Raw genomic sequence first — 12,464 nt, 5'->3', positions numbered from 1 at the left:
ATTAAATGACTCTTACACTTTTTTCCCCCTGTCCTATTGTGTTTGTATCCAAAACAGAGCTTGCTTCCCTCCCTCTACCTGCACACTGCCTGACCTGTCAAATGCATGAGATTTTAGGTAACTTTTACTTCTCAAAGACTGCTGATTGCACAACAGGAAAGAAAATGAGTTGTTTTGCTACCCAGTAACTTCTTGTCAAATCTCTTTTCACCTCTATTAGACATTGTGGCATAGTTCTGGTGTGAGTGGGGATCATTTTTGGAAAGAATTGTCAGGAAAAGATGGATACAAACTAAATTACAATATCATTGTCAAAATAGGTCTCAAGAGCAACACATTCTGGAACTGAGTGCCCCTGATTTTTGTTGCTGGTGACTGGAATGAATGAGCGGTTGAGAAGTTGCTGCTCATTTAATTTGCAGATTTGGCACAAGGTTCCATACAGGTGTTCTGCTTTTGTGTTGTTTTGTACAAACAAACTCTAAGCTACCAAGAAGAGAGCAGGTTTGGGATTTTTGGTTTTGTTTGGTTTGGGTTTTTTTCTCACTGAAATAACTTGCTTTTGTAAGGTTTTGGTTAGATAACTCTTCTAAACTTAAAACAAACCCCATTGCAGATGCTGTCTTGTGAAGTGGCAGTGTATTTTGAACTTTTTAGAAGTCTTTTATGTTTCCATGTCACCTTGTCACAACCTTCTTTCTGCTTCTCAGAGTGTATTTTTATTCTGATTTGGCCTCAGCAGACTTAAAGCTGTGTTGGTGTGGAGAGCTCTGCTCTGTCCTTTGATGGCAGGGAGCCTTTAGCTCAAATTCCATTGACTGCCCTAGTAAAAAACAATTTCCTCAGCGTGTGGAGCAGCAAAAAAAAAAAAATCCATTACAACTTATTACAAAACAAAACCAACCTTTAAATGATTGTAAAACTTTTTTTTTCTTTTTTTTTTTCCAAGAAGTGTAGTTAGCTGCTCCTTGCTAGTGTACATAGGTTGCTTGCATATTGTGAGGCATTTCAAATCCTCACAGTGCTCACACAATACTCATTATGATGGTTTGGTTGGAAACACTGGACCTATAAGCTGTCAAATATGTAAGTACTTACATCTGTCCCAAATTCCATGTATCAAAATGAGTTTAATATTAAAGTTTTAAAGAAGTTTATCTGCAATAAAATCACAATCCAAATCAATTTTAGGGGTTTTAATTATATAATTTTTCAGATTTAAGGGTGAGGTTTTTATGTACCCTTAAAGTGTTGTCGATTCTTACTGAATATTATTCAGTCTTATCTGTTTAAATTTCTTTGACTGTATGTGCATCATCTGAGTACTGAGGAATGCAAGTTGCTTTAAAAAATTAAATCTTTCTTCTTTGTAGATGTTAATGTGAAAAATTTTATCATCTTTCTGTTCTAAAAATTTCTTCTTCTGTTTAAACTAAATTCTGTAGCATAACCCTGTAACATTCCTCTTAGGTGAATCCTCTAATGAAACTGTTGGGTTAGAAAAGAATGGGGAAGAAGAGGATTTTGAATAATTAAAAAAACCCTGAAATACTAATAACAATTTCAGAATGTTTTTTGTAAACAGTGCTCAGTACCTGTAAATGAGCTATAAACTTTATAAAGTAATTCACCACCAGCCTGTTTACAGCAGTTGCTCCCACATGCTCAGGCCTCCTGATAAATATGTTGTGCTGCGAGTTGGCTGCTGGCTCTCATATGGTGTGCTGGGCCATTGACCACCACAGTGTTTGTGTGTACATAGGTATTAAAAAAATGGATGCAATTGTTTGTTACTAGAAGGTGCTGTTTGGATTTTATCACAGCTGTTAATATTCCTTGGCTCCCTATAGTAATAGATGCTGTTCCCTCTGCCTGTCTGACAATAACTTCTTCTGGCAGAAGGTTTTCTGTGCACTTACATTTTCCAGCCATGGCCTTTTCAGTTAAGGGTGTGGCTTTTTCTGACTTTTGTGTTAGAACAAGCTCTCTCATAGAAACACTTATCGTGGCAGAAAGTCCTCTGGCATTATACCTTATCTTACTGGGGGGCTGTAGTGCACTACATCAGAAAGAAACTGTCTGTACTGAAGTGTTGTGGGTGTGAAGACCGTCTTAATTTTTTTTCTAATATGTGTTTTTACTGCCTGGACAGACTGCTGTGATTTGCATTGTGACCTTCCAATTTATAGAATCACTGACCATTCCCCATGGTGTTTTCAGATTCCTTTTGTTTATTTATTGGTATTCATATTACTGAAACTCCTGCAGAGTTCATCATGCCTTGCTCCCAAAGGATTTTTCAAGGAAACTCATAAATAAATTTCAGTGGCTTTGCAAAATGTTGTCAAGCATGTCTGCTTCCAGTTTGAAAGTTGATCCCATCAACTTTTAGCAACATCAGTAGCTGACAGCTATTAAAACAATTACTATTACAATTCTGTTAAAAAACTAATTATTAGACCTTGCAGAGGGGATGCCATTAATTTGGGGTGTCTGCAAAACTGAGCTATGAAACAGATATTTAACCTTAGATATCAAATCATCCCTGAATGTTAGTCATTGATTTTCATGTGAAATTATTGCCACTACATAGTGATGAAGTAATAGCTTCCCAAGACCTTCTGGAATGCCACGGTGTACTTGGATGGAGTAATGCAACTTCGGCAAGACGCTGTAATCCCATTTTAATGTTGCTCCTGTGGGCTGTTAGGGACCAGCTTCTTGCCAATGTGAGTAGGAAACAGAAGTAATTATGTGTGTCATTCATTTGGAAATAGGTTTTGGTACTCTGAAAGATGGAAATAGTGTAAATAATTAAATGCAAAATTACATTTGCAGATGTGTGTACAGTTTAATTTAAATAAGATTGTGCATGCACAACAACATGACACTTAAACATAGCCTGAACATCAAATGCCTCAGCCAGCAGGAGCAAGCTGTTCTCTGCTGGTGGTAAGCTCAAACTTCCTTGTTTTCCTATGCTTTGCTTTTCAGTGAAGACACATTTGTGGCTGTGCTCAGCAGAGTGCAGTGATCTATTGAGTGGTTCTGGTTGTCTTCACTTGCCATTGTGCTGTTTCTAAACTCCCTGATTTTTTTGATAAGCAGAGTCCGGTGAAGCTCAGACTTTGCTTGGGCTAAGTAAGCTGTTGCTGTAAGAGAGTAAGGCACGTTTGGGTCTGCAAATTGTTGTTTTTCAACAAAGCCCTGAGTGTAGAGGCAGTAGTATGGCTGATAGAGCTCAGGAGGTTGGAAAAAGTGTTATTAGGCCTTCAAAAGCATTTTCAAGGAAGGAAGAAGCAGATGGTGCACGCTGGAAGTTGTGAGGAGAAAGAGAACTTAGAAGGAGTGTATTAGGCATCGAAGGAGAGGTGTCATGCCAAAGGTCTAATACCTTAAAAGGTTTCCCTTGTGGATAAAAGCATTATTTCTCCTTGCTGTACCCTGTATTTCTCTGTGGGTGAAGGAAAGTGAGCAATTTAAATAATAAAGATGTGCATATGATCTTTAGAGAACAAAACAATCAGCCATGATGTTTAAAGTCGAAACTTTAAAATGAAATATTTTAAACACTGCAGAGGTGTCTTTGTGTGTTTATTTAGTAACTCAGTGGGTGGAAATCATTGAGTGTTTAAGTGCTAACATAGAGTTTCATAGTAATATCCCATTCTGCAGAGTCAAGAAAAATACTTTATTTTGGTCATTGTGTTCAGCTGTCTCAGTTCACTGTTTTTTTCATTCTGATATAAGAAATGAGTTGAATTTTGCAACTTCTTTCCTAGTGTAAGAATTAAAGAGGATGAAATCTTCTAATTCTGGAGTCTTGAAGTAGATAATTTTCTTAATCTCAATGATTTTGTTTAACATAATCTGCATTTCAAAATTTATGTAAACATGCCTTTGCTGTGTGCATCCACATCTGAAGTGGTTTTAGCTAATAAGCATGCAAACAAATTACTAAGCAAATTAGAAGCAGTGTAAGTTAAGTCCCTAACAAAAATCTAAAAATGGCAAAAGAATAGAGACATATGTAAAACTTTACTAATTTTAGATGTAGATGATGAATGATTACTTACATGAAGATCTATACACTCTTTTCTACTTAGTTGTAATTTGATATATCAGATGACCAGGAACTGGAGGCTTGAATCTCAGAGTGTTCTGAGGGTGGGTTTATTGAACTTCTTGTCAATGGAAGGTTTCATAATTCTTTTGAGAAGGATTTTGGAATGAGGGTTGTAATACTGTGCCCAGAAACCTGGAATAATGTTACACAAAGGAATTGTTGTGAGTGGAAGAAGGAGGTGTGAGTGAGCAACACCAGCTGAGCTTTCAGCCCTTCTGGTAGATGCAGGCAGGTGCTGACTAGGACATGTAAAACTGAAAGGAGCCCTGGCCAGGGAGTGGGGGCTGTGTGTGTCTGTGCTTTCCAGATCCCAAAACCCACATGCTAATGTAGTGATGTGCATGTTATTGAATGGACCTAAAATAAGTGTAAAAAGAACACTTTGGGCTGCAAAGTCAAGATTTCTGAGTTTGTATCCAGAAATGTGTTGGCAGTCCAAGCATGTTTTCTTCTTATTAATGAACATGTGTAATATTCATTGTTACACTGCCATGATAAGAAGTGTTACACACTTCCTATTAATGAACACTAATTGCACTGATGATTTAATTTCTGGTTTATGTAATATTCTTTTTCTTATATCTGCTTTAATTTTTTAAGAAAAAAATAAAAGGCAAAAGCCCCAAACTGATGAGTTTCGACCTTATGTCTGGAACTTCTGTCATTTTCTCTGAGAAAGTTTGAAGGACTTTCATGCTTCTAGAAACCAATCAGGCCAGACAACTTAAGGATTTTTTTTTTCCCCAGTTTAAATGGGAGCTCTCATATTAATTTTGTGCTGAATGAATTTATAAGCATATTGGACTTTTCATATATGTTTGCCTACTTTTCTGGTCTTGTATATTAAAATCCTTTTTCCTACTCTAGAGTATTGCTATCCAGTGGCACAAACATGGTTTCTCATTTGGGAAGATGTGCTAATTTTAGATGGATTTGAACTATTACTTTAAAGGTAGAAACACATATGAATTTTGTAATTATTTCCTTGCTTTATTTATTTATTATTATTCTCTGTCCTTCTCCATAGGTTCCTTAAAACTGTGCTATGAATGGTGATTCTGGTGTGGGGGTGGTGACTTCACCACCTCCAACAACAGCCCCTCATAAAGAGAGGTATTTTGATCGAGTTGATGAAAATAATCCAGAATATTTGAGAGAGAGAAATATGGCACCTGACCTTCGCCAGGATTTTAACATGATGGAACAGAAGAAGAGAGTCTCCATGATTCTTCAAAGCCCAGTAAGAAAAGAAATGCTTCATCTTTGAAGTGACAAATTTAATGTCTTTTTTTCCACTATCAGTACAGAATTGGAGAATTTTGTGGTATCTTAGATCCATTTATTGTTTTTTCTTACTGGCCTTTCCTGATTTTTTTCCTCTTTTTATCTGTTTGAATTTTTATGGTCTGCTCACAAAGCAGCTCTTCAGTCTGGCTTTCAGAATCCTCTGTATAATCAACATTTTTTTCATATTTTCCATTTAATACTTGTAAAACATTTTTTATTTATTTGTTTCAATGTAACTCTCTTAAGGGTTGCTTATACAAGGCAGGCCTGTCCTGTACTCAGGACAGGATTTTGGGATTTGGACATATGAAATATTTTTATAATCTCTTTCTGAAAAGGTGCACAGTAATGAAGTATGAATGATTGACATTTAATATTGAAGATGTTCCCCTGGGCAGATAGTACACAAACAAACTTTCCCTCATGACATTTGTTCCTTTTGTAATAACTACTGAGTGACTTTAGATACGAAACGTTGTGTGACATAACTTCATTTGGAATAGGGATGTGGTGGTACATTCACAATTTTCCTATTAAGTCAACCCATTTATGAAAATAATAATAAATCTCTTAATAAAAAAGTAATGACCTAATGACTGCAGTACTTCTCTTTTAGTACAAATTCCAGTGTTCTTGTCAAAAGAAGGAGCGATCAGCAATAATAAAACTCTGGTTTTCTTCCTTCCAATTTAAAATATATTAAAAAAACAAAAAACATCCCAGGAAAATGTAAACAACCCCTCATCTAAACAGGTTTTAAAAATTTACTGTTCATTGTTTTCTGTGTTCCTGGATGCCTTCTTGGCTCTCAATTCCCTGTGAGCCACAGTGACAAATTCTCTTTTCTGGTTCTGCCACTTTTCCTTTCACATTTTGTGTTAAAGTCAATTGTACATTCTCCTCCTTCCAGAAATTCATACTAGCAAGGCTCAAAGACTTTTGGTGTTACTTGAAAAGAGAATGCTGGGATTTCCATAAAAAAACCCCAAGTGACTCAGATCGTTGGAGCAATGCACTCAGTAGTTCTGCCTTGAGGTGGTTTTCAGAAGAGGTGTAGGATGGTTCCATCCAAATGCTAAAAAGAAGCTGTGTATGAAAGGCTGAAGTTCATTTAAACATGCATTACAACATGCAGTGTCTTGTTACTAGGCCTTCTGTGAAGAATTGGAATCCATGATCCAGGAACAGTTTAAGAAGGGGAAGAACCCAACAGGTTTATTGGCTTTGCAGCAGATTGCGGATTTCATGACAGCGCACGTACCAAATGTCTACCCTGCAGCACCTCAAGGCGGAATGGCTGCGTTAAACATGAGTGAGTGCACCTTCAGTGATCAGAGCTGAATTCCTTTTTTCTTTTCTTGAAAGGCTTAAAATTGAAGACAGTGTGAATGTAGTAGAGTACTGTGAAGTTAAAATGTTATCCTGTTTTGCTCTCACAAACACTAAACACATGAAATGAATTGATTCATTTCTAAATGCCACAGTGGTATGCAATGTGATTCATGTATATAGTTTATATCAAAAGCTATTTCAAGGATGGTATCTAAATTGAAAAATATGCCTGATAAGTCAGTGCTATTAAAAATTTCTAATATTTAAATGTTGCTAATTACTACATGGTTTGTCTTCAGGAAAATCAAACACTTATTAGTAGTCTGGTAACAGTGAAAGGCTTTAGAAACAAATTATTTTTGCCATTGAAATACTGTTTGCGGCTTTCTCCTGTGAAGTGAAGCTTTAGACAAGAAATATCAGCAAGCAAAACAGAACAGGAAAAAAGCTAGAATGTGCAAATGCATGTAGACACAGGTTTTGTGTTAAGATACAATAAATCCTTGCCTGTGCTGCAAAAGAAATCTTTAATTCTGACTGTAGCATGGCCTGGTTCTGTTTTTTCACGGTTACTTTTAACCACATTTCTAATTGCACTGTAACTAGAATTACAGTATTTGTATTTTTTACCATAATCTTCCTCTCTAGCTTGTACTTAATTTTTCTTAATAAGTGAACCTGTGTGCATCTTTTTAGGTATGTAATTCTTCTTGCTGGGAATACATTATTCCAGTAAAGTGGAATATTTGGGATTAAATTTTTCTTTTAACAATGAAGATGTATTTTACAAACAATCATTAGTTTGAGAGAGGAAAAGATATTTTGCTAAGGAATGCACTGTCAGGTTAGCACTAATTTATAGTAGGGGAGGAAATGAATGCTGAGTCTACCAAAGCTGAATAACCTTGCTCAAGATTGTCATTATATTTGTGTAATATAAATTATTTCATTATAGGAATGAAAATTTACTGTCCATTTCTTAGCTTAATGTGTTCATATAAACCAGTAAGAACAACGGATAAAATAGTGGTGCATGTTGCTAGATTTGAACTGATACTGAACTCACCCTGCCTTGTCTTTTTGTACCCTTTCTCCTCTTCAGGTCTTGGCATGGTAACACCAGTAAATGATCTAAGAGGGTCCGATTCCATTGCTTATGAAAAAGGGGAGAAGTTGTTACGATGCAAATTGGCAGCTTTCTACAGATTAGCAGATCTCTTTGGCTGGTCTCAGCTTATTTACAATCATATAACAGTGAGTATTGAATCAACAGATAAGTGAACCAATTGTTTTAACATACAAGAGAATCGCTTCCCTCCCCTATCTGTCATTTTCTCTTTGTGTGTGAGAAGAGCAAAGTGATATTGAAAGCAATATAATAGTGAAGAGATTTGTCATTGCATTTCAGCTTAGATGTCAGCTACCACAGTCTGAATAGAGTCTTGAGAGAGTGTACATGAGAATTCTTAGGATGAAATAAAGATTGCTGAAAGACTCAGTCTTATAGTGTCTCAAATGCTTTGAATAATTGTATTTATTATTCTACAAGGTCAGTTCTTAGTTTTCTTGCTTTTTTTGTTAAATATTAAAATACCTTCTTAGTCATTCAGCTGAATTTTATAATTCAGGTACCAGCCTTTCTGAAAAAGAAGCCATAGTATTTCTGAACATGAGTGAGCTTCTCCGCTTAATGCAGCGTGCCAACAATTTTCCTTGTGACTGAGTAATCATTGGCATCCATAAAAATAATGACAAGGAGGTCAAATCAAGGAGGTTTTATGTGCCAGAAGAATGGTCAACATGAATCTCATGAGTAAAGTCACAGCTGTGGTGTGCAGCCCTGTCCATTGTTGTCCTAACAGAGCTGAATTGTTTTTTATTTTACATAGCAGAGATTGTCCTTTATGTATTTTCAGTTCTCCTAGTTGCAGTTGGAATGAAATATGGTAATATTGTTTTTACTGCTTTTTGGGAATTCAAGGCATATTATTTGTGAACAGATGAAGATGATAAATGATATGTGTAGGCATAGGATCAAGACAGTATTGGTTACATCGTTCGGTTCCTTTTGTAAGGGAACATATCCAACATAATGGTTCTTGTAAACAGCTCTGTGCCACCCCCAGATTTTTCATACGTGACAGGAGAAGTGATTTTGTAAAAGGGACATTAATGCACTGAAAAGCAAGCAGGTTTGGAGATGGCTTTCTAGTGTAAAGTTCAGCCCTGGGAATATTTGTACATGTAGGTAAAAGATTAGTGTAATGACAAGCAGCATGTCAAGGAAAGGGGTTGAGGCAAGGGCATGTAATTGGGGTGAAATGCCTCAAGTTTGCTTTCTTTGGGGAGGAGTACAAGGAAAATACCAGTAGAGGAGGTACCAGTTGAGGTGGAAGACAATCAAAGCACATGGAAAATGAGATTCTGAAAGTGTTTTAGTCACTTCTGAATGGCAGAGGTACTGGAAAGCTCTTGGCTTGTCAGCAGCAGTCCCAAGTCATAGTTCTCCTGTCTTTTACAAGCTCCTCCAGTGAACAGCATTCTGAAAGATGACTGAAAGATATAAATTATCTTCAGAAGCTGGTACAGAACAAGGTTGTTATGTTTATTAAGTAGTACTAAGACACCCCTTTGGAACGTGGTAAATGCTGCCACTTCATGCAGCACTGGTGTTTGACTCTAGGTTTTCACTTTTTTTTTTTTTTTTTTTGAGTGGATGCTGTAATTTCTGGGTGATTGCATTCGAGTTAAAAGCTTGTGCCAGCACACTTGTGAAGTAAGAGAAAAGGTACAACAGCCTTCTGTGAGGGTCATAAGCCTGTGTGTTAGAGGAGAATGGCATATACTCTCATACCCTCACAATTTCCATCTGGGCATATCCATAGTTGGGTGGAGTATTGTTGCTTTTTTTGGATCCTTATCAATCACTGGCAGCTACTGTATGTGGAATTGCTCAGACTGGTACAGTCCTGATGCAGAAGCAGAATTACAGAGCATCAAGAGCTTTCATGCCAAGTATAATAATGTTGAGTATACTTGGGTACCTTCCAGGTTTTCATGTCAAGTGCAATAAGGTAAACTTGGGTGTCTCCAGGGTCAAGCAGAATTTGAGATTACAGTTTACAGAAGGTAGACATCATTCACCAGGTTCTTGGTTTGCTTTGGGGGCATGAGCTGATAATTGGATCTAATCCTAAAGCAAAGTGGTTTGTCTTTGCTGCTTGTTTGTTTTTGATTTGAGCTTTCTTATTAGCTTTTGGGATATTTTGAATAATACTTGTTCTTTGTCTTGCATAAATAAGAGATTTTTCTTGATCATTTGCACTTCTAGTAGTGAACTACTTTGGTGATTCATAAAAGTACAGATTAACTTCAACTGACTGATTTAGTTAAGATTCTTATGCTGTAGCATGTTCCCAGCTGGTTGTAAAGGAAACCAGATCTGTGCTAGAAGCTTTTGCATGACTGCACAACTACTTACTAGAATTTTTTTTCCCTGCAGTAGAACTATAGCAAAGTATATGTGTATGTAATGCTGCAAGTAGTAGAAGATATGAGGCAGAAACAGCAGAAGTAGCTGCATCTCAGGGAAATTCAAAACTCATAAATAACTTTGAATTTAAAAAACCCAAACCCACAACACAAACTACCCAAATGCTGGGTAGACTCATAGCAAGGTAGGGAGTTGTCTCATGTGTCCAGTAAAACTTAGGAAGCCTATTAATTCACCATCAAAAGACACCATAATTACCTAGATGTCCTGTACTTTCCATTGTACAGACTTTTAAGAGATAGATCCCAAGATGTGAATGCTTTCACGCCAGAATTATTTTTGTATTATAAACACCTGATTGTGTGAATGAGATGAGAGAGAAAAAACATAAGTGAAGGTCAGGATACTTGGTAGAAAATTTGCAAGTGTGTTGTACTGCTCGCAGATGTCTCACAGGAACCAGCATCAGTGACAAAACCCTTCTCAGCACCAAGATGTTTTAGATCTTCAGATGTTTTAGTGGGACAATTCTTGTGTTTTCTGACAGCCTTTTACTTTATACCTTATGTCTTACTAGGAGTTCATTCAACTTTTTTTCCCCATTTCTCTCAGTATTGTTCATTTTATCCATAGTGGACGAGTTGTCATTATAACAGAATATAAGGGTTTACTAAATTCCACCAATCTGAAGGACACTGGTGTGTTACTGCCATCTGGTTTTGTTCAACATTAGTTAATTAACAGTGCAGTGCATTGATTATCTGTTGTAGCATACATGAAAGTCATAATGTGCATTATAGGTATACTTGCCCATTCCATAATCAGGATGTAAAAGTAACTTTAATGGTTTGGGTCTTCTTGTATGCTTTAATAAAATCTTCTTAGTAACTCTTACTCTTATTTTATCCTTAGGCCAGAGTAAACTCTGAGCAAGAGCATTTCCTTATTGTACCTTTTGGACTCCTCTACAGTGAAGTCACTGCATCTAGTCTGGTAAGCAATTATTAGTTTTCATAGCTGTAAAATATTTACATATATATATATATATGAATATAGATGTCACTTCAAATTCTATCCTAGAGAATATTTTACTCTTGTGTAATATGTTTAGAACAGTGTTATTGAACATGGCTGGTTTTGGTACTGGAGTATCGGAGAGATTTGTTTGCCCATGTTCACCACCAGGTGTCCTTCAGTTGATCTACATGTAGAGGTTTTAGGTCATTTGGACAGTGAATCACCTCATGCCCTTTAAAGCTGCTGGCTGTTGAGTCCAGCTTGTTGAGGGAACCTTTAGGCATTTCAGACATAAATGATGATAACTGGTTTTAGAGTCTCAGTGGTAGATGCCAAATTAAATCAGATTTTTTTGAGTCTTGATTACGAAAATAATTATTTTCATTCCCAGGTTAAAATCAATATTCAGGGAGACGTGGTTGATCGTGGAAGCACTAACTTGGGAGTAAACCAAGCTGGTTTTACGTTGCACTCAGCAATTTATGCAGCTCGACCTGATGTCAAATGCATTGTCCATATCCACACACCAGCAGGAGCAGCGGTAAGCTCCCTTCTGGCTGTGTCCTGTGTCCTGTTCCCCCACCCCTCCCAAAGGGAAAATAGCTGGGTCCCCTCAATCATAGATTTGTTTCCTATTTGGAGGGCAGAGAGCCTTTTAGTCTGTCTTCAAGTATGGTTCTCTTTGAATCAGAGCCCATCCTTACTGGGTTGTTACCTGAATGGTCAGACAGTAAATTGAGTTCTTTCACTGGAAAATATGTATGTCATATACGTGTGTCCTTTACCACAAAAGACCAGATCTTTTGACAGTGAGTCATAAAACCTCTAGCATGTTTTGTTGGTTTTGTAAAGCAACAAAACTTTGGTTTTTGTCAAAGTTTTATGAAATATTTTCGAAACTTTCCCAATATTTCTGTTTGGAGAAACTGATTACAAGTCAGTTCTGCCTCTTTGTAATGTTTTGAGAGAATGACTTTGTGTTCACATTCTGGTGATTTTTTTTTAAATTAGTTGATTAACCAGATTAATACAACCATTTTAAGGATAAATGAGCAAATTCCTACTATTATGAATTACAGTGTAGCCTTTAAAAAATAATCTTTAAGTTTACCTGCAGTGCTGCAGAATTATCTGTATCACCAAAGTTCTTCTTTTGGCATGGGGGCAGGAGGGGGAAATAACTGAACGGAGTGGAAGGAATGAAGGATG

The 12,464-nt window shown here is 36.7% G+C and overlaps 1 protein-coding gene across 10 annotated transcripts in view; it reads left to right on the top strand.

The window, feature by feature from the left end:
- The window catches only part of ADD1 (adducin 1), a 62,532-nt gene that overhangs the window by 25,878 nt on the left and 24,190 nt on the right, over nucleotides 1-12,464 (top strand). For all 10 annotated transcript variants that reach the window (XM_053941607.1, XM_053941612.1, XM_053941611.1 and 7 more), the window contains exons 2-6: nucleotides 5,154-5,366; nucleotides 6,563-6,725; nucleotides 7,848-7,999; nucleotides 11,151-11,231; nucleotides 11,647-11,796. In XM_053941607.1, the coding sequence (XP_053797582.1) occupies nucleotides 5,172-5,366; nucleotides 6,563-6,725; nucleotides 7,848-7,999; nucleotides 11,151-11,231; nucleotides 11,647-11,796 (741 nt within the window). In that variant the 5' untranslated portion in view covers nucleotides 5,154-5,171. The remainder of the gene's footprint in view (nucleotides 1-5,153; nucleotides 5,367-6,562; nucleotides 6,726-7,847; nucleotides 8,000-11,150; nucleotides 11,232-11,646; nucleotides 11,797-12,464) is intronic.

The sequence above is a fragment of the Vidua chalybeata genome, chromosome 4 (genome assembly GCF_026979565.1).
Source record: "Vidua chalybeata isolate OUT-0048 chromosome 4, bVidCha1 merged haplotype, whole genome shotgun sequence".
NCBI lineage: Eukaryota > Metazoa > Chordata > Aves > Passeriformes > Viduidae > Vidua > Vidua chalybeata.
The sequence above is the reverse complement of the archived record's forward strand: the minus strand, read 5'-3'. Positions and strand labels throughout refer to the sequence as shown.